The 25,392-nt window shown below is 38.0% G+C and overlaps 1 protein-coding gene across 6 annotated transcripts in view; it reads left to right on the top strand.

The window, feature by feature from the left end:
- CDK13 (cyclin dependent kinase 13) overlaps positions 1-25,392 on the top strand; it is a 49,316-nt gene that overhangs the window by 17,609 nt on the left and 6,315 nt on the right. The window contains exons 5-13 of one of the 6 annotated variants that reach the window (XM_055803396.1): positions 816-986; positions 10,136-10,325; positions 12,949-13,005; positions 15,768-15,869; positions 15,989-16,066; positions 18,209-18,325; positions 19,281-19,412; positions 21,637-21,842; positions 24,787-25,347. In XM_055803396.1, coding sequence (XP_055659371.1) covers positions 816-986; positions 10,136-10,325; positions 12,949-13,005; positions 15,768-15,869; positions 15,989-16,066; positions 18,209-18,325; positions 19,281-19,412; positions 21,637-21,842; positions 24,787-25,347 — 1,614 coding nt within the window. The remainder of the gene's footprint in view (positions 1-815; positions 987-10,135; positions 10,326-12,948; positions 13,006-15,767; positions 15,870-15,988; positions 16,067-18,208; positions 18,326-19,280; positions 19,413-21,636; positions 21,843-24,786; positions 25,348-25,392) is intronic. The other 5 variants (XM_055803398.1, XM_055803399.1, XM_055803397.1 and 2 more) reach the window with 5 other exon arrangements.

The following is a 25,392-nucleotide window of genomic DNA, read 5'->3' on the forward strand; positions in this document are numbered from 1 at the left end:
GCCTTTGAGATACCTTATAACAAGCTGTGCGATGGGCTTTCAAAGCAAGTGGATGTTGTGTCATACTGGAGTGTGATCTGTTGTGTTCATATCATATACACTGGTGTAGGGTAAGTCCTTTTTAGAGCTAACAAAGGTGTCTGTGCTGTTCATAAACTTCCCAGACACAGCAGTAAACTTCCACGCATAAAATGGTTGAGTTGCCATACAGTCTTTAGATTATCCTCCACCATGAGTAGATCATGCTTCTGCCATTTTGCAGAATCCAGCTTCATCCAGCCAAGCCTGCAGTAAAATAATGAGTGTTTCTGCTCACTGTAAACAAGGGAGTGACAATTCTGCTTGTAGGAGGTATACTGATGAATTCGAAAACTCTTCAGACATCTGCCTGGTATCTTGAACTGTGTAGTACTTCTGCTAGATACGTGCATTCTGACCTGATGTAGTAATAAATCCAGATAAAGGCCTCTATCTCTAAAGCTGCTGTTGGTAATCACTCTTATATGATATGGGGGTTTATTGACAGGCCTGGGGTAGAACATCAGGACACAGGTGAGTTATGCAGGAGGAAGAAGACAGTGGGTAGCTGAAAATTCCCATTTATAATTTTGCTTCTCCATGTGATAGTTTCCCAGCAATGGTTAATTCTGTTTCTGTTCAGCATACTGTTTGGTGCAAGCATCAAAATGTTAACTGTTCAGTCCATTCAGTAATAGTAACAAATAGGAAAGGTTTTATAAACAAAAGAACAAACCCAACACTAAATCCCATACTTTGGTTGCTGATCAATGTTTTTTATTTTAATTGTCACTTAGGGGAAATGGTGGCACTAAAGAAGGTACGTCTGGATAATGAAAAGGAAGGGTTTCCAATTACAGCTATTCGAGAGATTAAGATTCTTAGACAGCTTAATCACCAAAGCATTATCAACATGAAGGAAATAGTGACAGATAAGGAAGATGCTTTGGACTTCAAGAAGGACAAAGGTATGTATGCTAACATGGAGGTAGCTCTTTCTGATCCTCTTCTTAACACAGTGGTAGTCTGCTATGCTGGATCTGAAGTTAAGCTTCATTCAAAAGTATGTTTGCAAATCATGATGGTTGACAAGGGATTTTCATTTAATTACTAATAGAAGTCCTTTAACCCAGCTATGCCTTTTGCTCATGGAAACTTTTTTGCAAAGATTTTGCAAAGATGGGATAAAAAAAGTTACTACTTCATTCTGGTTCTGCTGGAGGAGAACAGATGTTTGATTCTTTGACACTCGTGGATTAGGGAGGCCAGCAACAATAGGAAGCTCTTAATTGTGAGCATTTTTAGTCTTTTGTTTTCCTCATAGTATTCTCTCATCATTTAGAGTATTGTAGGCTCAATGCTGAAGAGATGTTTTCCATCTTACGCCTTGGTTTTATTTGAATTGTGCATTAGTTTTTTTCATAATTGGGCACGTGTGTCTTAAAAGCTAGGAGGATAAATGAGAAGAATGAAAAGCAAGATTTGTGTAGTGATGATGTTTTTCCCCAAATGGAAGGCATGCAGACTTTCACTTTTTGGTTCCTTCAGTGTTAAGTCTGGCTTGTTTCTATTACTGAGAGTGGTACTTTTGATACTGCAGTGGTCACTTTGTCTTTGGAGGCCATTTCCCTTTAGGTCCAAGTCTTATAAACCTGCCATTTTGGAGTATTTTAGTGTCCTGTGGGCAATTTGATACATGGTTTGGCTGAGGAGAGTGTCTGGAGTGTTGTACTTGTGGTTCTTCCCTGTTCTCCCTCCCTGAGATTCTGTACAGCACGCCCAGTATCAGTGGAGTGGAAGATTCCATATGTACTGTATAGCCACAGAAACACAAGGTGACATTGTAAGTCAGAAGATGGCTGTGAAAATTAAGCAGGAAGTAGTTTGAGGTTTTTTCCTCACATCTTTAACAAGTATAATACCTTGAAGGGTATATAGCACTGATGATATTTTTGTTGTGTTTAATAGTAGGAAGCATCTAGCAAAAGAGTTCCTCTAGGTATGTGCAGGTTCAGTGGTCAGCACCCACTCTGAATCCTGACAGTCTTCAACAGTCAGTTTAGGCTTTTCATGTGAATCTTGTACTGAGTTTTAATTAGGTCTAACCTACTTGGCTAATGAGACCACACTGAGCTTTGACTTAATACTTAATGATTCATTAATTAATTTTCTCCCTTTCTGTTTGGTGCCATGTCTAGGATTGAGTTGTAAATTTTTTTGGTGTACTTCAAACTGTATGTCTCATTAATTTCAAATGTGGGTTTTTTTGTCCAAGTCTGTATTTGTGCTTTTGATATTGCTTTCAATTTAATTTCTCATTCTTATTTAACAGCTTATTAAAATGATTACGTTTTCAAAAAATTTGCAAGGGAAGGGGCTTCTCTAGAGATGCTAGAATAAAACTAGTTTCTGATAGTCTCTTGAAATCATTAGCATGACAATGAGACTGTGCTATTACGATTTGTCTGTGAAAAGACTGAAGGTTGGTTTTTTTTCAGACACTGCATTCTGTATTTCTCTAATGAGTAGTCTATTGTGAGATGGGGATTTATAGCCGAGCTGTTGTGGCCAAGTTGTAGTCTGTGCAGGGAACACACGCAAGTGGGAGGAAGTTTGGTCATTTTCACAGTGGACCATTGCAAACACAAAAGTAGGCTGCTTGGCTTAAGAAGGAGCCATTATAAAAGTGGTAGTGATGTCTTGCTCAGGCAGAGCTTACAGTAGAAGCAAAGTGTTTTGCCCTCCGATGAACATGCTTGTGCTTAATATGTATTACATGCTTATCTTCATTTTGGAATAAAACTCCTAAAAACCCTGCTGATATCCCATTTGTAAAAGCAGATAATGAGAATGTTTCTGCCAACACATTTTCCTCTAGTTAATATGAGTAAACTTTGAGTCTAAGGCTGACTGTCATATCCTGACCTATTCCTCTTATTTTGGTTAAGGTGTGGTTTTGTGGTTTTTGTTTTTTTGGTTGTTTTTTTTGTTTTTTTGTTTTCATTTTTTTGTTGGTTATCAGTAGTTTAAAATGAAGTAAATTTAGTTTTCTGGCAATTATGTAGATGCTGGGCATGCTTTGTGCAGTACTTGTTTTAAGGTTGCTTTTTGAGATAGTAACGCTGACTTGCAAACCAGCAATGGCTTGACATGTACAACTTTGTCTTGATACTTTGAGCTGTGTTACATCTTTTTAAGTGACATACTCTTTGTTTGGAAGACATAGGATTATCTGATTTGTTTCAATATTTTCAACAGGATTTTACTTTTAAAGAAAATAGAAGTATATTTGTGTCTTATCCTGGTCAGCTTGGGTTGTAAGTTTGACAAAAGGAAGCGTTTTAATAGGTAGGATTGGTTTTAGGCTTTCTAGACCAACATTAAGAAAAGAAATGTAACACTTTGGACCAGTGTGTTACAAACGTTGAAGTGTTTTTGTTTCCATCAGTGGAAATACAGCACATCAGACTGCACAGATGTTTGTGTAGGTTGGTCACATCCTCGACTGAGTGGGTGATAGGGTCTGCCATACTGAAGATGTAAAGTTTTTAACTTTGTGATCTTTGTTATGCGTGAGACATGCGTGATGATAAAGCTGGAGAACAGCATTACTGATTGTTAATTGGTAACGTAACATCTTGATTCTGAGGCACAGTCCTGTCAAGTAGAAGGTGTATGTTGGGTGTGGTGAGAAGGAAGTATCCATTTTGTATGTTTCTCATGTAGGCTTTTCTCCCCTATGTATCATTCAGAGGGAGATAAGTGACCACACTAGCTTAGGGATGGAAACGCATGACTCCTAATTTGTATTCTGTCTTGTGTGTCTGCGTAACAGCTGACTTAACAGTATGTTCTGTAGATAGTTTTTTTTAAAACCTCCTATGCTTCTGTCAGGACGTAAAGCCTCATTTGACTTCATAGCACCAATGAGCTATAGTTTCCATTCAGTATTTTCCAAAAATTTCAGAACGCTAGTTATTTTCATTGAAAACTTTTTCATCTAGAGAACTAGTGCAGGAGCAATTGTGGGTGTCAGTCTTCAACAGCAGTAGAACCAGCCTGGCACTGTTGGTGCTTATGACCAAGTGTGCTGGCAACTAAACTTTCCTTTACTTCTCCTTTTCTCGTTGCTTGATGGTAGTTCAAATTAATTGGAGTTTATGTTCATGAACTTCAGTTCATGTCCTTTTGGAGCAGAGTCTGAATCTGGAATTGAAGAGGAATGTACTTTGTGGAACCTTTTCATCTTCTCTTACCTTTTTTTTTTTTTCCTTGTCTGAGAAAGTTTGTGTGACCTTTCCTATGCAATAGTAATTGAAGAAAACAAGATTTAAAACTGAAGCTGAAACCAAAGAGTTATTTCCTAGCTCTAGTTAAGTCTGTACACCTCATAAGCTAAGCTAGTTGAGCCACTTGGTCAGTTATAAAGTGAATTTTTGGAAAAAAGGTCCTTTGGTTTTTGTCAGCTCTTGTCTGTTTTCTCAGTGGGTCTGTCATTTTTATGACTTGGGTATCTCTCTTTTTGCCTTGGGTCACCTGAGATGTTCCTTCAGTTCTCAGCTGTCTCTTTATCAGCTAGAAGCTATTTGCAAGCGCTCTGCAGTCTAGCTATGGGACTGCTATGATCTCTTTTTACTAAACACGTGGAGAGTGTCTGACTTAGCTTTTGTTGCAGTGGGTGTACCTCCTCCTTTTGGCTGGAAGAGGCATTTTTAATTGCAAACCCAAAGGAAGATGTAAAACTGCATGGGAGACTAATAAAAAAAGATACGGTTAACATTGCAGTTTGGTGTTTTCTTTGTGGGGGTTATCTGTGGTGCGTAGATTGTGTGTGTGTTTCTGTAATTCTTTTTAAGATCAAAGTTTACTTTAGATGAAATTTTGAACTGATCTGCAGTACAAACTAACAAGCCTTTTTAGGCATGAAGTTGGTGTGGATATCCACAGTGCTGTAGTACACATGTCAAAAGAGCACTGGCTCTGGTACCTTGTATGACTAGCAGGTTACTTTCTCACAGCTGTCACTTTGTCTGAAAGCCAGTGGTTCAGAAGGAGTCTGTGACAGCGATCATGTAGTCGTTAGAGTACTTCATTACAGCATTCCTTCTCTACTTGTATCGTAGCTATAGCTTTATCTGGGTTTCCTGGGAAGTGGAGTAAAACCAAACCGAGCTGAATTTCAGAAGCCTCTAATGAGCAGCCTTGCTACTGCTGAATAGCTGATGCAGACTTCTTACCAAATAGTTTTCATGCTCCAGCTAAGTTATCGGGAATAGTGTGACTGTTTGAGTGGTGCTTCCCATTTGTGTGTGCTGTATGGACTCTGGTCTGGAATGAATGCAGACCTAACTGGACAGCTTTTCAACTTGATCCATGTTACGGCAAAATGAGAATAATCCCTGATTATTTATCAAAGATTTCTGATATGTTTGGTTTACTTTTCCTCTGCTTTTAAGTTTTTTGTTTGGCTTCTGATTTCCGTGTAGTATGTGATGAAACAAGGACAGTATTTACTCCCAGTGCTTCTGTATGCCCTTGCCCTTTAAGAAAATGTTTCCGTGTACGTGGAGTTTGGTTTTGATTTGTTCCAAGGGGAGAATGCAAATGAACTTGCAATGGGAGAATAACACTGTCATCAAATAAAAACTTAATATTGAATGAAAATGTGGAAAAAATACAAAGGAAAAGTTCTGGTTTGAATAGACTAAATTTATCTTAAACAGTAAGTTTTGTGATATCTAAATGAAAAAATGAGTATAGCAGTGATATTTTCTTTAGTCTTAATGTGATTAATTCAGTTGCTGTGCCTTTATTTGGTGTTTTGCAAATTAGGAAATAAGTTTGTAAAACAGGAGTACAAAGAAAAGAATTACTGTCAGTTAAGGGTCTAAGCAATTTAAATATAGGGAACTTAAAGGAATTGCTAGACAATTTCCTTAGTTTTCAGGAACTGCTAAATTTCTGTTTAAATCTGTCATGGAATATAGTGTATCATGAGTACTGTAAGAGAAGTGTTAAGGAAATGGAAGAGTAAATATAGTCCAATTATCTTTAATCAAACAAGGGGGAATTCTATGTATTGTGTAGAAGAAACTGAGGAGTCTTGTTAGTGAAATGAAAATCTGATGGAGTCTCATTTTGAACAGTCAGTACAGAACAGTTCTGCAGTTGTTGAACCTGTTCAACAACTCGGCATTGTACATACCATGCACTGAATGAGACAGTGGTCTTTTTTTGTTTGTTTGTTGTTTTTTTCAGCATTTCTGTATTTCAGGATACTATTGTAAAACATTTATACAAGGATTGAATTAGAATTTTTACATAATAAGGCACTTCTGGCATCTGGGTTCTTCTGATCTATATCTAATCAGGTGTTTTGAGAAAACCCAAACACCTTCCCTATGAAATTACATTTGGAAAATACTTCCTTAAAAGCTGTCATGTGTGGGCTTTTGGATCATTCTACCCTGCTGCTCCCTCCCCGCCACAACCCTGCCCACGCCAAAGCACTTGAGTCTTACTTTGGGAACAAATACATAACTTGATGTGCTGCTTTGTTGGATCTGTGTGATTTGATGACAGTTCAAAAAAATCCAGACCCTGCCTGTTTCACAAAAATGCAAAGTATGTTTTGTTAGGGGTTTTTTTGGCCCCTTAGAAAATCCTTTGTCATTTACAGGTCATCAGTGCCATGTTTTGTTGTTACCCATTTTGTATGCATAGCTTTACAGTATTATACCCCAGTTTATTTTGTGTTTTGGTTAAGAAAACTGCTACTGTTAGAGCTCCATGACTTGAAATACATGAACAGGAGGAGGAGATGTGTTAATCCTTTAATTAATCTAAACTGATATCTCACTTTCTGACCCTTACTAATTTTAATTAGCAAAATGGTCAAAAAGATTAAATTTTCTAAGTACAAACAAAAAGAGTAAGGTAAGGATTGTTTCCATCCATGTGAATCTCCTTTATTTATTGTGTGCCGCCCTAATACATTCAGCTGCTATCTCTTATCCCATATTCACAAGTAGGCAATATTAGCACTGTTCGCTCCATCAACAGGTAGCGACATTACAGTTTCTTACTATCTCAGTAGATGAAAGGATGGAGATGAGCGGCATGCTATTAGAAAAGGAAGTGGGGCACCCAAGACATAACCCCCTGTTAGTGCTTTGTTCAGCTGTGTGGACATGGACTGTAGGTTGCCTCCCACCCCACCACAGGTACTTAGGTATTGGGAAGTGCAGGTCATTTTAACATAACAGCAGTGAGTAACTTTGAAGTCAAATGAGTAGTTCTGGGTTTGTTTGAATTGCATCCATTTTACTGTAACAGAGCTTTGGGTATTTTTATGACACTGCGTCTGGAAATGTGGATATTGGGCAAAGGTAGTATGAAATATAGGATCATTTTAAAACATAACCTGCAAGTTATGAGATGTCTTGGTGTTCAAAAGAACAATTATTTTTTCTGTTATGTTTTCCTTTTTGAGAAAGAAATATTTCTGTGGCATTTGTTTTGATTGAACTAAAGGATGCTGTAAACTTGAACTCACTGTGCTGTAGTTAGCAGACTTCTGCCTATGCATAGTTCACTTCTGAAGTCTTCCGTGACTGTTTTCTTCTTCTTGAATTATCTATAGCTTCTTCCCCTGTTATGAAGGATCAGGTACTGATGAAATGCAAAGGAGATTTGAAATAATCAAGTGGAATAACATAACTGTTTTATTCACCAAAACTGGAGAACTCTATCAGAAAAGGGCACCACGTTTGTCTAGAAATGAACTAATGGAAGTTTCACTTCAGTTTGCTTGATAACTTTTTTGCAGCTACAGTCACTTCCAAATACGGTTTGAATAACACTGAAAATCATGTTTTAATGGTTAGAGTGCTGAAGCTAGTAGACTAATTTTAATAATTTCTCATATCTAATGAATAAGATTCAGCTTTAACAGTTCTTGTTAAAACAAATTCTAACGTTGCATAACATGTAGGTAGTGTATAGGTAGTAATGCATAAATGTAATGGATCCATGCATTTGCTCTTGCTGTGCTATGGAAAGAACATTTAGTGTTTTTACTGCTGTAGTGTATGTTTCTTAATGAGAGTTGCAGAGAATATAAATAATCAGATGCCATCTCTCAGGTACTACTCTGATTTATGAGTTGTCTCCATTGTCAGCTTTCCTTCTTGCATGAGGTACCAATTGTGATTGTGATTGAGAAATCCAGGGAGCTAGTGTCAGAACAGGAAATTGCTCAAGGCATGGAGCCTGTTTTGCCTACAATGTACAAGAAGGCTGTGTTCAGCAGCTCTCACTAAACAGGTCTGCAATCCCACTGACCCTTCCTAGTGTTTCTCCTTGCTATGTACACAGAGCGCAGCCTGCTGCTGAGACAGTTACCTTTCCTTTGTATTCCAGAGCAAGAAGATACCAAGACCATTGGTATTCATTTTTGATGAGCTGACATCCTCTAAAGGGCATATCTAGAGTATTCTGGTACTGCAGCATTTAATATCAGGTGGTTTATTCCAAGGCATTTTAAAATATGTTGTGGTTCATAATTCAGCAGGTGCCAGTGAAGTAGACCTAACACCAGGTTGCAGCTATCTTGTTTTAAAAGACACAGATTAGGTGCCTCTGTCCTTTTACCATGCATTGGTGAGCTGGGTTACACATGTAGTAACAGAGCAGACTTTTGGTTCTTTATGGCTATTAATACTGCCTTCTTTCCTTTTGAAGTGGCCGGATCGGGTTGTACCTGCTTGATTTACCTCCTGTTCTACCTCCTCTGTACACACCGACAGGGATCTTTTATGATCAGTATTTCACTTCCTCTGTGTAATATACAGCAAGACAAAAGAACGTGAACTAAAAACAGTGAACTTGTGCAGTGGCCTGTGGTTTAGCTGCTCTATGCTGATTTTTGTTACAAGTTTAGCACTTAACTTGTATGAGTGATCTTTTTTCTGTTTGTTAGATAGCAAATGCATTTAGCATTTGCTTCCATTTTCAGCCACTGTGCAAGGAAGCAAGTCAGTTCATTAGCATTTGGCAGTGTCTGTGTGTGTACATTCTGGCAAAGCTGACTGATTATAGCTGTTAAGATTTTCACTGGCTTCTGAGTTGAAACTTCTTATTTAGGAACTAGAACCTGTAATGAGTTCTTGTTGGGCAGAAGCTATTTGTACTTTAGAGTGGTGGCTTTGAAATCTCTTCGGGGAAGGCTTTTGAAAATGGCAGGCAGACAGACCCATGGGAATGTGGTTTGTGCATTGCCACCAGTGCTCTGCAGGGACTGCACTGTCTTCTCTGCCCCAGAGTTAAGAAGAAGGGGAAGAACTGAATACTACAGAGTAGATTGTACGGGGAGTGGTTGTGCTGGAGATCAGTTATGGCTGCTTCTGAAGCACTCAGCACTTTCCCTTTTTAAGAATACTTTGTTATCTATCTCTCAAAGACCCTTGGCTTTAATAGCTTTATTTGTGGAATTGCACAGGCTAATGTGAGATAAGACCCAATTCTGTTACACTTAATGTATGTATGTGGCAACTTGTAATATGAACTCTGTCTTTGCAGAGCTGTAGGTTAGTTCTGCTTTCTCATTTCATCTTGTCTTACAGGTATATTTAGTCTGAGAAGAGCAGGCTTACTACTGACCCAATTCCACACGGAAAGCTTTAAAAAATCAGTCACTACATCGTGACAGATGAACTAATGCTGTACATACTTTGTTTCTACTTTCTCCCCAAACCTCATATAGAAAATATTAACCCAGTTAATTTTTCTTTAAATAAAATGGATGGAGATTGAGAGCGCAAGGGAGAGTACATGTCCATCCAGATTAAAGTGCCATGTGGTAGCATTATATTGGTTTTCACACACACTTGACTAGTGTAATTGCTTACATGGAACAGCAATTTTATGAAAAACATTTTACTGCGCTGTATTTAATTTCTATTACAGGCCATAAGGTACAGATATAAATATTGCAGAAAATGTGAACAGTTTTGTGAAAAATATTTCCAGCTCTCAAAAGTAGAGAGCAGCAATACTTTGGACTGCTGTTATATCAGTTTCTGTCTCTTTGTCCTACCCTTTCCCTTTCTTTTTCTAGGTGCTTTTTACCTGGTATTTGAATATATGGACCATGACTTGATGGGACTGCTGGAATCTGGTTTGGTTCATTTTAATGAAAATCATATTAAATCTTTTATGAGACAGCTGATGGAGGGCTTGGCCTATTGCCATAAGAAGAACTTTTTGCACAGAGATATCAAATGTTCGAATATTCTACTAAATAATAGGTATGGGTATTACTTAAAGAATGTAAAAAATTGTATGTTAACAACATTTCTAAATTTTTCTTTTAGTCTTCACAGTTTACCTGCTTGAAGTCATTAACAAAACTTTTTTTTCTTTTTAGATTACCTGGTTCCTTCAAAATCAATTGTAAAATACTAATCTGGTAATGTTACTGCTTAAACACTGGATCCTGCAATTGTTGGTTAAACTTACCTGTGTTAAAACAGCAGGATTAAAACTTGAATCTTTTAGGTCAGAGTATGGGAGTAATTATCTGAGTTCAAATATATTAAAACGGAATTTTAGGACGTAAACGTTTGGTGTGTATTCTTTTTGCCTTGTCATTTCAAGATGAAGTGTGGCTAGGCTGGTTCTTTGCAACATAATTCTGAGGTCCTTGTCTTTATCAGGATAACACAAAAGAATATTTGATCAGGCATATTCAAGCATGCTTTGGCTTGCAGCTATAGCCGTAATTGAATGGGGAGAAGAATTTGTTTCTTACTTCTTTAACCACTTGCAATTATAAATCATACCAGTAAACATGCTTTTGTTCAGTGTGCAACAGCAGCAAATAAAATGCCTGTGTGAAGATAGCAGGTAACTTCAGTACGGAACTATTGTTCATCAAATCCAGCAGTACTAAAACCAGGGAGCAACTGAAAGTGAGTTTTATAACAGCAAAAAAAGGTATCTTTACACAGTCAGCTTCTGGGATTTGTTGTCACAGGAGATAGTCTGAGTAGTTGTCAGGAGATTCAAAAAGATGAGACACATTCCTGGGGAGGATCAGTAACACCTGCTAAAGGGAATAGACAGGAATACCTGTTTTAGCATCCCTAACACAGTGATTGTGTGTGGTGGTTAAGTACAAGGAAGACAGTCCCCAAAGTGAGCAGGTTCGCATGTTTTCCCTAAAAATCCTCTGCTGCTGTTGGAGGAGAAATACTGGGCTAATTGGATCAGGGTCTCTTTTGGTAGCACCCTCATTTTGTCCCAGATTTCGCCAAATTAAATTTTTCATTTCCCCCTCCTTTTTTTTCCTATAATGTACTAGCATTAGACTATTTTCAGCTCTGGATCTCACCACAGTCTTGCCAGATTATGATACTGACACTTAAACAGATGTACACGTGCCTCCACATCACTCACTGTGCCCACACACGTAACCTTGCTTGCCTGCTAACCTCCAGCGCTGGGCCTGTCTCTGCACAGTTGGGAACTCAGAAGCTGCGTGTAACCTGATGGTGGAGAAAAGAGCGCGTTATGGTGGAGGTGGAGCGCTCTGTTGTACTGTGCTCTCTCCCATCTGGGATAGAATTTTGTCCCCTAAGATATTTTTTGAGCCATCTTCCACTGGAAAAAGTTGATAGTAGATCTGAATAATTCTAAGACAGTGTTTTTAAAATCCCGTTACCAGTTACAGCCTGAAACCAAACATGTGGGTTTTGTATCTTTTAGATACACAACTTGAATGTCTATGCTCAAAAATGAATTGATCTTTCCGTAAATAGGCTGTCTGAGGAGTAAGCATGTAAATTTGAGGGGAATGTTTCTTTGTTTATGGGGGTTCTCCAAGTGTAAACTGCAACAAGTAGCACTGAGGGGGGAAATGGTATAGAAACCTGTGTATTTTATCACAAAATGGTCATTCTCACACACATCGGCAAGTCTTGCCCTAATTTGATAAAATTTATTTGAAAGTGACATTTGCACCTATTTGAAAGTGACAGGAGTTCTAAAAGCTTGTAAGTACAGAAAAACAAAAACCCCGAGTAACATTCCAACATGTATTAGAGAAGCTTGCAAGATAGCATTCCGTTTAAATCATCCAGACTTCAGAGATGGTGGGGGCTTCTGGTTATTAAGCAGTGCCTTTTAGCTGTAGAAACTGCCAGGCAAGAGCTCTGTATCTTCCACTCTTCCCCTCGTATATGGGAAAATTCAGGAAGGGGTTAGGGGTTGTGTCACTCAGCAAGCTGGCAGCTGGCAAAAATAGAAGCCCTTATCTGGTCAGTCACCCTGATTTAAAGGCTGTATTTAAACTTTACAAGAGCAGAACCAGGACTTCGATGGCTTCCTAGAAGGAAGTATGACTGCTGATAGTTGTTTGTTGTACAAATGCTTATGCTAGCAGTAAGGCATGAGAAAACAGCGGTTTTGTCCCTAAAAAAAAAAAAAAAAAAAAAGGTATCTTTACACAGCAGGTAGTCAGCTTCTGGGATTTGTATAAGGTATCTTTACACAGCAGGTAGTCAGCTTCTGGGATTTGTTGTCACAGGAGGTATTCTGAGTAGTTGTCAGGAGATTCAAAGATTCTCAAAAAAGGAAGAAAGAATAGTTACTGATATGAATACTTTACAGCATATATCTACATTTTGACTAACATCCAGTGGTGTAGATGCCATTTGATGAACATACCTAATTTTGCTTACTTGTTTTTGCTATTCAGTAAGTAGTGTATTTGTTCACTGAAGAGACACATAGATTGTAACGTGTTGCCCTCCTCATTAAAGTGTTTTGAAGATCGGTTGCAGTTGTCTCAAAATCTCAAACTTCACCTGATTTTTGGGGAGAAAATCCAACAGGGTTAACTGCTAAATAATTCTTTGCTTTTTCCACCAGAGGGCAGATAAAGCTTGCAGATTTTGGGCTTGCTCGGCTGTACAACTCTGAAGAAAGGTAAGATATAATTATGCTGTGTAAAAGCATTCAGAAGTTTAATCTTTTTGCGTAACTAAGTAGTATAAAGGCCAGAAGACTGTTTTGTGTAGAGAAGATTTTGTTGTACTGTATTACGTGTAACTGCTTAGGAAACAAGTGCATGTTGTCTTACGCTGCATCAAAACTCAAAACTCTCTTTGTGCAAGTGTAATCCCTTTCCAAGTGTTCTGGATAAATAACTGTAGAGAGTGGCCATACATTGGTTGAAAATGAAGAGTTGCAGTTTTAAGTAGGTTGCATCAATATTTAGGTTTTTACTAATAGTTTCTGGTCCTGTAAACTTAAAGTATATTCTTTCTGTTGGTATACATAGGAAAAGTTTATGTAGGGAAAGTGATTTTTTTTTCTGACACAAATTAATATACAGTTTCTTTTCGATAAGCATTAGTTTTGTGTAAGATTTAACCATACGTTTGAAGAGGCTCTTTGTATTCCTTAGGCAGTCAGTGCTTTTGAATCTGCTGGAAACAGAGATAAAAGTTTAAATAAAAGTCATTCTGAAACTTCATGTGACTTGTGCTTCTGTTGTTCTTGGCTTCGTTATGCCTGTACTCCAGGAAACAGGTGCACAGTTTTTTATGATTAAGAACTTCAGCATTTATATTGTAACGTCCTGTGTTTGTCATGTAGAACTGGATTTTCAAAATCAGGCTGAATGTTCATTACATTAGTATGTAAAACAGGTGGTTGGATACAGAGAATATTAGCTACCTGAGCTTACTTTGATTTCTGCGTGCCTAATTTGGGAAATAATATCCATAATGGTAACTTGTTGAGTTTATTGTTTTCCATGGCTTGTTGTTGAACCTGATAGCATTGATTTCACTGTCTTCTGAGCTGTTATTTCAGGAACATGTGCTTAAGTGCATTTATGAAAATTGTTGAGTATAGTAGCAGGGTAAGTAATCTTAAGCAGCTGCTGGGTAGTTAATCATTGGTTTGGATCTACTCAAAACAAAAGGGATCAATGCCATCCTATCTTCTTACTTTAACATGTACCAAACAAACTAATGTTTTTTTCCTCTGCCTTACCATGGGGCCTTTTGTCTGTTTTAAAATTAATTTAAATTTTGCTTGTAAAACTAACTGTTCACTAAGATTTAACGATCAAAAGTTCAGTGTCTTTATAGTGCAAATAACAGATTTTACTATACATCGAACAGCAACATTATTACATCATTATATATAAACGAAACCAAGATTAAAATGTCATTATGCTAGCTGATAGAATGGCCAATTGAGCTTGGGAGAGTATTTAGAATCTCATTAGTAGATTTTTGACAATTCTTTTGTCATTCATTTTCCTTTTGAGTAATTTCTGACCTGCAGTAACAGGTGTAATTAATGTGTAGCAACAAGTGTATAATAGCTGCTGCTTTAATGTGTTTTACATTTGTTTTAGTGTTGTTTAGAACTATATACTTTTCAAAAGGGTACTGAATTCAGTATGAACATAATGGGGAGAAAATAAAAATTTCATTTTAAGTAAATTCCTATCAGTTGTTGTAGTTGTGCTCCTTCAAATGTTATTCTGGTGGATTTAATATATTTGGAGTAGGAGATATGACAGATTGTGTAAGAAAACATCTGTTCAAATAAAAAGCACTGTATACTAATATATATATGAGTGGTGCATCTGTAGAGAAAGTCCATATCATGTAAACATTTCATAGAGGAATGCTTGCTTCAGAGATAAATATGATAAATGATGGGATTGTTTCCAGAAAACTTACCGCATTTTAAAAATTAATTGGGGAATTTCTTAATGAAAAAAAGACTTGAGTGATTTTGCAGAAGTGACACCTGTACCGCTGAGTATGTTATAACAGCTTGTTAGACTTTATGCTATGGTTGTTCAAACTCTGCCCTTAATGCTACTCTTCTTTCTATTTGGAGTTACCTAGTGTTGGTAAGAGTGTATTATTAAAAGTAAAAGAATTTGGGGATCGCTTTTAAGATACCCTGGTTGAAACTAAACCAAAACCTAACATCTGTTTTCTGCCTTCCATTCTGAACTGTTGTTGCTGTATCTCGGCCTGTCCACAAAAAAATATGTGTCTAAGATAGTGGAAATAACTTGCTGTAGTGTGAGGGTGGAAAGGATTATTCCCAGTGACCAAAACTCCTGGTTAGAGCTGTAGAGAATTAAACATGTAGTGAAATATAGAAGGATGTTGGAAGCATTCCAGGCTTTGGAATCAAAATTGTTGAAGAATATTGTTCAAGAAAAAGTCTTTGTCTCTTTTGCTCCTTCTTATGGAGGGGAAGGTGACTTCTTTTTCCTTCTTTTCAAAATGCTTGTAGAGATCCTATTTTTTGTATGTTAATAATCGGTAGCTGCCCAGAAATTGCCGGTTTTATCCAAGCAAGTCATTCTCCTGAGATGGCTAGCAATGTAATAAATATACAGTGTTGCTATCCAAATAATAATTGAGATATAGAATTCACCAAGCATCGAGATGGCTATGTGATTATTATTCGTATCTTCAATGTGTCCTTTGATAGCCTTTGTCAGATGGCTGTGTTTGCTTTTGTGCAGTTGAGGCTTTGCAGAACTAAAATTACAAAAAGGGAGTGGAAGATTGTACTATTTTTAAACAAGTTTTTTTAACAAGTTTTTAAACAAGTATTTACCACAGAAATGAAGTCCTCAAAGTACACTTTTTCAGAAAAGAGATCGTAGTAAAATGATAGTCTTCTCTTTTTCCTCCTCCCAACAGCCGACCATATACCAACAAAGTTATTACACTGTGGTATCGGCCTCCTGAACTTCTGCTTGGAGAAGAAAGATACACGCCAGCTATTGATGTCTGGAGCTGTGGGTAAGAGTTTGGTACAGAAGTGCAGCAAGCATAAAAACAAGCCAAAAAACCCCCTTAAATGTTTCTATCAATCTATATTGAAAGCCATAATGATGGAATTGTCTAAAACTGTTTTACAGCTGCATCCTGGGTGAACTTTTTACAAAAAAGCCAATATTTCAAGCAAATCAAGAACTTGCTCAACTGGAACTGATAAGGTAACTTGCAAGTACTACCACATAGTAGGTGCCTTAAACTGTCAGGTTTCTTTTGTAAGCAATAAAGTTGGAGATAACACATTGCGAACATTTACAAGTACTCGATTATCACTGAGTGAGGTGTTATAAGTTTTGAGGGGCATGTAAAGCAAGTGACTTTTGCTAGGATGTGGAGAAGCGGTTTTTTGTGAGTATTCTGTGGTCCTAGCAATGTACAGTTGAATAGTAAAGAGTTTTTTTGTGTAGAGCAGCTGGAGTTGCCTATTACTGAAGTTGTAAAGAGAGAGTAGTCAAAATGCCCGTTATTTTTTAAAATTGTTACAGCTTCCTTGCAGCAAATCAGAATGGAAACATGGACAATAATAAGGACAAGTGGGATTTGGGAGGAGTAGGTACTTGGCATGCTACTGGCCTTGAGTTCTTGTTTCAAGCATTCCACATACACACCTGGGCTTTATTATTTTTGTGGGAATATTCCTATTCCCTTAAAAACTGCCAGACTCTTTATGGAGGTAAAAATTCTGCTTCTTTCCTTGATCTCAATAAATCACAGAATGATATGTATATAACTTAGTGGAACCAGAGCATCTTTTTTTCCCTTTTATTCAGCAAACAAAAATTGCTCTTGATTCTGATACCATAATTGACTTTGTAAGTGAGGAGAGGTCCTCTTCCTGAAAACAAGGGGAAAAGAGGGTGAGTCCTACGGAACTTAACAACACCTGGACAGTAAATGGTCAACATTATTTTAAAAAATAAATTATTAAAAAATATTGCAAAGTTATATGTTGAGATATTTTTCAAAACAGATTAAACGGTAGTATGTTTCTGTGTAATGTGTTATTAGCCGGCCTGGAAAAATGAAGTTCTTAGGAGAAGAGAAGCATATTAGTGCTCATTCTCAGTGAAAGGAGAACTGAACTCGTGAGTTAGGAAATTTTTGCTTTTGAGCACTAGATGGCATTGAAGCACATCACAGTGCAGTCATTTGAAGTTTTTTCTCTTTGTGTTGTACCTCTGGTACAGCTAACTAGAATTCTGCGATTCTCCTGCTGCAACCTCCTGTTTGTGGCTCATTTTTTCTCTTCACTGATGCTATGTGGTTTTGGCTGTTAAAATGTAATATATCAATTTTATCAATGTCTCTACCACCATCATGTTACAGTCAACAATTCTACATTTAGCCTTTCTAACTTTAGTGTTCGAAGACAGAGCTGAAGTAAATTCTGGTAGGAAAAGATAGATTTATTATTTTCCTTACCCCTCCTGAAAGTTTTATACCCCAACTAGCGTAAAGTCAGACTGGTTTGCATAGCATTTGGGGCATAACTAATCATGAGGTTTAAGTCTAATAAATGGGAGGGGTGAACTAGGGGAATGTTTTTTGCAAAGTGTCCTTTTATGACTGTCTGCACCAGAGTTTGAAAGCTTGTGTGTACATTAAAATGCCTCTTTAGTTGTTCTGCTCGGAAGTGGGGTATTAGTCAGCCTGTGCTTAGCCATCCTTCTGTGGGCAAAATGGGCAGGGATGGAAGAGAAGCAAAATAAGACTATGGGAAACTCCATTTGTGGTGATAGGTGAGGCTTGAGACAGAACTCATCACTGAAGTAAAGCATACATGGGTTTTCTAGTGGTCAGATCTTGCTTCTGCCCTTAGGCTTTACTGAGATATCTTTTTTCCCTTATGTCTTCAATGTCAACTTATTTCTCAGCGAAAAGTGTTTTTTCAGCCATATATCTATCTTTGCTGGTGTTGGGAGCTAAGGACATAAAAGTTAATTGGCACTCTAAACCTGGGCTGTCAGGTCTCACAAGTCAAATACCTGGAGTACTGTCCAGACAATAGCTGGTTAATTTTTTCAGAATATCTGTGCGAAGGATGCCTGGGGTGAGGTGAGGCAGAAACAGTGGACTTCATAAGGTAAGTTTAGTCTGTGCAGGCTGACTACTTTTCGTAAACAATTCACTGTTACTTAATGGTATTGGGCATTGGACAGTAGAGAAATTTTAGTTAAAAGAATCTGAACATTAAAATGAAAAAATTATTTTTGTATTCACTGTATGTGCAGGAATAAAGTAACAGCTGTGCTTGCTTGTGGTTTTGGATCTCATATCCCTGTTTTCCCTTCTTTTTGGTACAGCCGAATTTGTGGGAGTCCTTGTCCAGCAGTGTGGCCTGACGTTATAAAATTAGCTTATTTCAACACAATGAAACCAAAGAAGCAGTATCGTCGAAAACTGAGAGAAGAGTTTGCTTTGTAAGGATGAAAAATTAGTTTTAGTCAACTGTAATAGCACTAAGTTTTCCTGGAGACTTTATGAACTTCACTATTTTCTGGAGAATGAACATAAATTAAGTGTAAAGAAAAATGGTTTTAGGCTCTTGTCCTTCCCATGATACCCACAGAGCTTGTATTAACCCCTATTTCATAGGAGCTTTGAGAAGAGGGAAGAAGGCCCTAAAATTTCAGCCACCTGTCAGCTTTCACCTAAGGAAACATTTGTTTTCCACGATTGGTACACCTGCTTGTTGTCCCTGTCCAAAAAACCAGCTCAGAGTACTTAATTGTTTTTTATTAGGACAACTGGCTAAAGCTAAATGTGTAGTCTGGTTAGCATTACAGTCTTTTTTGGGTCATAAATTCATGCAACACAGAGTTGTTATCTGAACTGTGTATTCTGAAGTACTACCATTGGACTAGTTTTGTGCAAATATCACACGTGGAAATTATGGCAAACAGCTGTAAGCTTATTTTAAAGGGTTTGTTCCCCTCCTTCAGTTACTGTGAGTTTCAGGAGAAATGTCATCCTGTTCATATTAATGAGACTTCCATCTTTACAGCAATAGTATTATTGTCCATGGACCAATCAAAACTGCAGCTCGCTGGGTCCTAAGTTCCAAAGTGTAAAGGAGCAATGTAGTCTTGGCTTAAGAAGGTGGGGTTTTTTTATAAGGCCAATGTTTCAAGCAATTAAACAATACAAAGTAAAGAAAGCTTGGGATATATGCTTGCACAGGTAATATACAAGGTGAAGTTTATCTCTGCCTCTTATTACCAAGCACAGGTTGTGACTGGATATTGTTATGATGCAGGTTACACGAGGACTTAATGATCAGATATTTTGGAAGGAATATGTTTATTAAAATTTTGCACAAAGTGAGTGATTCAAAATAAAAATATGATGGTTTTTCTCAATTTTATTCTTTTGCAGCATCCCACCAGCTGCATTAGATTTATTCGATTATATGCTTGCTCTGGATCCCAGCAAGCGCTGCACAGCCGAACAGGCTCTCCAGTGCGAGTTTCTGCGAGATGTGGAACCATCTAAAATGCCTCCTCCAGAGTAAGTGGTTTCCTTTGGTAACAGTCTTTCTATGAAATGTAACATGCACTGGCTTCATTACACTCATGGTGTTTCAGTTAGAGTAGATGGTGGAAGAACAAAAATGTTGATACATGCAGCAGTTTAGTGGCTGTTCGGCACTGGAATGGTTGTGCAGCTGAGTGAATCTTACACCATGATAGCAGCAGTTGTGAGGATCTGAGAACTGTTTCATTTGTTACTCCTTGCACTAGTTACTGAGTTAGCACCTTTAAAAAAATACTCTTATATGAATGTTTCTAATGTTGGAAAACCGTCATTTCCCTTTTATCTCTGTTTATCAGTGTCTACTTTTTCCAAGGGTTTTGAGGTCCTCCATGAATCTGAATTACCTTCTTTGGTAGAATGTCACTGGGTATAGAATTCTGCAAAGGTACCTGAGAGTTGAAGTGAAATACCACAGATAATTTCCTGTGATAGATGAGATTCTTGGTTTTACAGGCTGGAGAAGTGAAATACTTTGTGCAGGGTTTTTCCTGTTGGTTTCTCTGAGAGGAATTATAGTACAGTGTCCAGTAGGGTTTTTGCAGTGACTTAATTGTCATTTTAATCAGTTCAAATCATATTGGAACAGGCCCTGAGGAAAACAATTGAAAGGTATTGCAGAATTTTCAAGTTTCAGTCCTTCCCTCAAGATAGCTGTCAGAACATTGGACATTTAATATTAAGTAAATTGTGCCTTCAAGGCAGCCTGTACTGACTGCTTTTTAATTAGTTGCCAACTGGGAAAAATACTTGAGTTTTATCTAAGAGTTTTATTAAAAAAAACTTTTGAGACTTTTGAGACTTACCTGTTACATGCACAGGATTATTACTAATGCTCCTGATACATGAGGCTAATGAAACCTCCTATCAGTATCAGTTTATCATTATGTATCAGTAATATCAGTAATCAGCAATCTTAGGCTATTCACTAAGATATCAGAATCACTTGTACAGCATGTTGCTTATATGCATTTCAAAGTAATTGAATGGGAAGAAATCTGGGTTTTTTCAGGGGCTTGGTGTAGTATATCCATTCCAGAAGCAGACACGTGGAAATGCAAAACAAACTATTCATTGGTGTCCTTTTGAAAATTCAGAGGAACCACACTCATTTCTGGCAGAGCCTGTACAGGAAAGTGTTGACTGAAGAAACAGCAGTTCATCCAAAGAAAGTGACAGTGCTGATTGCAAGGACTGTAGATACTTGTCATAATGAGTTCTTGGTTGATTCCACCTGTTATGCGGTGGAAGAGAATAAAGGAAGGAGTTGTCATAACTGCCTTTCCAGCGAGCAGCTCTTGTCACCTGTCAAAATAATTCTTCTGTGTTCCTGGGTTAGGGAGCTGCTCAGATAGTTATTAATATGTAATAGAAAAACAGAAGGCACTATTTTTACTGCCTATCTCAGTATTTCGGTTACCTGTGGGATGAGTCTCTGTGTTCCTCAGGAAATCAGAATTGGGATGCCTCCAGGGAACAGAAATGGAAAGACAAATAATGACTTCTCTAGGAGACCTTTACCTCTGCTTTTATCAGTCTTAAAGGACTGGGATATCCCTTGTTCTCCCTATTCTTCCTAGTATCCTAACTTTCCTAGTGTCAAGTGCTGTTCAGTCATGCAACATATTCCTGCACCTTCCTCCCACCACCACCATTTCTTAGTTGTCTGTTCTGTGCAACTATAAATACTAGATAGCCATGTCTGTTAACAATGGACAAATACTTGAACTCTTGAGGTAGTAGTGCTTTTACAAGCAGACAAAAGGAATTGGTCACCTGGACCCTGGAAAAAAAAACCCGCTTCATATTGATAACTGTTATCTGTTACTCTGCACATTTTGTTGCATAGCAAGTTAGTTAGCAGCATTGGTTTTTAAGTCCTGAGTTACACAAATAATTAAGCTTTTCATAAGCACGAATACGAGAAAGTAAAATTGATTCTCATTTTAAGATACATGTTCCCCTTCTCTGCCAGAGGGACCTGTGCCTCTGAAATAGGCAATCAGTGAAGCCATTTCAGCCAGAAAAAGCAGATCTGAGATTTTGCTGGCTTTGAGTGTTTTCTGATGTATTTCTAAGTTCCAGTAGGTTCATCTTTCAAAGTTACGTTACGTATAATTTGAGCATTTATTTTACTAACATGGTTAAAAAAAAAAAATATGCTAGCATAAAACTAACTATCTCTACTCCTTCTTCGCAGCCTTCCATTGTGGCAGGATTGCCATGAGCTGTGGAGTAAGAAGCGCAGAAGGCAGAAGCAGATGGGCATGACTGATGACTCAACAGCAGCTAAAGTCCCTAGGAAAGATCTGTCTCTAGGCATGGATGAGAGCAGAACCAACACCCCACAAGGCATGCAAACTTCTTCCCAACTCAAAACTCAGGGCAACTCTAGTGTAGCACTTGGTCAGTAATATTTTCAGTTCTTATCATTACCTTCTACTTGGATTGCACCTCTAGAAATTTTAGATGTTATTTTCAGAGTACTGACGACTCCTGGATTCTTGAGGGAGGAACAGTATTGTAAGTTAAATCCTTGTTACAAAAGATGTACATTTACTTTTGGAAAGTAGGTGTTCCTTTTAAGTTTTACTTCATTTTTCAATCTGGTCAGAGCAACTACTTTACTCTGTATTTTGAGGGGATTTTTATCTCTTGCTCATCTGTAATTCTACTGTAATCCCATAAGCCAGCTGCTGCTTACCATCACAGTTCCTCACAATCTTTGTAGGTTGGAGGAGCTTTATTGGTATTGATAAACTGATCAAAAGGCAGATATTAGAACAATCAGCATTTCAAATGAAACAGATTCCCTGTGCGTGTTATGTGAGTCTTCAGGTGTTGAAGTTGTTAGGGTTGGACCAAGTTGTAAAAAACAAACACCAAAAAAACCCACCCTGAAACCTGGTATAATAAGTAGGTACCTCTGTAGATTGCACAGCTGTTAATTCTGAAACTTAGACAAAATATCTTGCTTGGAGACCAATTTTACTAATATAATATAAAGAGTAAGGTAATGGTTTTCTCTGTGGACACCGTTTGAGATACTCACCAGTTCAGCAATAGTTCCTTCATATATAGAAGCATACAGAGTAACAATACCAAATGGATACCTGATAAGTTTAATTTAGACCATTTTTGGTTGTGCAAAGTGACCGTAAATCCTATGGCACTGATGCAGGAGTTCAGCTGAAAAAAAACAGCAAATGCATTCGCAGGGCCTGAAAATTCTTTAGTACTAACCACATTGAATTGACTCTTCATTTAACAATAGAGCAGAGCTCCAAATAATCTGTGCAAAGATACATAGGAAATAGTTCTTTTGATCATATTTTGTTGCAATTTATTGCCTCTTGCTCCTGTTCATCCTGTTTCTCACTGTAAGCCGGTTGAGAGTTGCTGTCCTCCTTATGTTTGGGCTAAAGCTTTGGCAGCATTTTCAAGCATGACTTTCTGTAGCCCTTAAGACTTTTTCCCCTGAAAGAAAAACAAATGTATTGAAGTTTTTAAAGAGTCCAAAGAATAGTAGTTATTTTCTTTGTGGTTTTATAACAGGTAGCCCAATGAGAGACTACTATGTTTATTAGTCTAGACTACTAGTTTATTAGCAAAATAAACAAATAGAGAAGGAATCATTCAGACCTGTATTGCTGTACGCCCATATGTACATATAAAAATATATCTAGGTAGAAAAGATGATGGTGTAATTTTCAGTGGAGCTTAGACAGTTCAGCATAGAAGTGTTTAGGTATCGAGCAAAACACTTCTGGAAGCCATAATGCACCTTAGATCATATCATCAATAAGGCACACTAAAGAACTCCATGTACAAATGCATGCTTTAAATGAAGCTGCTGCATTTGTTTCTGAGCACCCCAGAAGAAAATGTTAAAAACACCTTGGACAAATTGCTAATGTGCTCATTTATGAATGAGACCCCTGGTTATTGCATCTGGCGATTTAACAGGAACTATGTAGAGCTCAGTAGAAACGTCAGATTTCCCAGAATACAGTTTGCTCTTAGAATAGACTTGAAACGAACCAAAGAGTATGGAGAAGGTAGATTAGTTTCCCTGTTTGGCATCTTTCTGCTGGATTTTCACTGAGAGTCGGAGAGAAGTTTGAGCATACCGTCCTCAGATGCCACAAAAATCAGCTGTTAAGCATGACATCTGAGTGAGAGCCAGAAGTACAAGGCACTAGAAACTATGTTTTTCTCTCTATTGCCAAATAAAAGGTGGGGTTATTTTTATAAAAATATATAAAATCATTGAGGTCCCTGTCTTAAGTAGGTTACAAGTGCTCGTATGGTGGTGCACATGCACAAGTAGGGTAGTGCGTTGTGGGTTTTGCAGCACTTCCCTGCTGTGCTGCTTGTCAGTCTTGCAAGGCAAATACTTAGTATTGGGGGGGGGTGTGACCAGTTTTTGGGGTATAGCTTGAATCTGCTATGAATTAATATATTGATGAATTAGCAGAATGGCAGGGACAGAAGCGGACAGAATGTGTTCGTGTTGGGCTGCGTTATGAAAAAATCCAGAGCTCTGCCAGCACAGTCACACACGCTCATTTTTTAATTTTTAACTACTTAAGTTCTCTACTTGTAGGGCATGTTGAAATCCATGCTGCTTCACTTCTCCTTTCAAAATAAACTACCACAATGGGTGTGTGCAACTAAGAAACTACTTTGATATTCTGACTTCCTTATTCATATTCCCCTGCATCATCATAATCTCCTATTATTTGTGGCAAACTCATTTCACTGTATATTTAGGTATAGGTTTATCACAAACCTGCATTTTCCTGCTATTCAGTGATTGATTTCTTGTCCTTCAAACTCAGCACTTGCTTTTGCACTTACACTGTTAGCTTCTGGGTCACCTAGAGCCTGGTCACTTGAGCAGGTGTTAGAATCCAGATGCTGAACTAGAATGAGCCAGAATGTGACTGGAAATGCATTTTGCAGATGGCCACTCTTTTAACAGAGGGATGTGATATGTCAAAGATAGGAAGTTTTGCGGGGATTGGAAATCTTACAGCTGCTTAAAGCAGGTGGCCTTAAGCCCCAGCTTAGTTGTATTGTGGAAGGTTGAGCTCCAGCTTGATGTTTCTCATCTGTCCAAGTGCATGTGCGCACCTCTTGGAAGTCACTTTCTTTATATTGGATCTTACTATTCTATTTCCTATAGATACTCCCCCAAAGGCAATTAACATGTAAAAGCATTCCATTTCTCTGTTGTCCAAACTCATGCTTTGCCAGTTGTGTCAGCCATGCTAGATTAGTCTTACTTTTGAGTTTCTGAAATATGCCAGTTCTAAATAATACTTAAAACCACCTTTTTTGTCTTTAGCAAAAACAAGCACTGGACAGCAGTTAAACCAGAATGAAGTGGCAATCCTGCTAAACCTGCTACAGTCTAAAACAAGTGTTAGTTTGGCACAGTTTGCCCAAGTGTTGAATATTAAGGTAAACCCAGAGACTCAGCAGCAACTAAATAAAATAAATCTTCCTGCTGGAATTTTGTCAGCAGGTGAAAAACAGTCAGAACAGCAGCAGCAGCCGCCGCCGCCTCCACCACCACTGCCGGAACAGGAGCCTCTAAAACAGTCGACGGTCACGCAGCCCCCTGTACCACCTGCTCAGCTGAGTCAGCCTAAGGTTGAGACTGATGCTGCCCAGGCAGCTGTCCAGAGTGCATTTGCTGTTCTGTTGTCTCAGTTAATAAAGGCTCAGCAAACAAAACAAAAAGATTTTGTGTTGGAGGAGAAGGAAAACGGATCAGGAAATGAAATGTCATTACAACTCAGGCAGCCTCCAGAGCCCGCCACTCCTGTGTCTGTCAGCCGGGATGACGTGGAATCTCCGGCACCCAGCTACCCACATCTGATCAAGTCGTTATATACATCTGCAGGTACTGAAGGTCTTTATTGCTAACAGGCAGATACCTTGAGCAGTG

This window comes from Falco peregrinus, chromosome 5 (assembly GCF_023634155.1).
Source record: "Falco peregrinus isolate bFalPer1 chromosome 5, bFalPer1.pri, whole genome shotgun sequence".
Taxonomy (NCBI): Eukaryota; Metazoa; Chordata; class Aves; order Falconiformes; family Falconidae; genus Falco; species Falco peregrinus.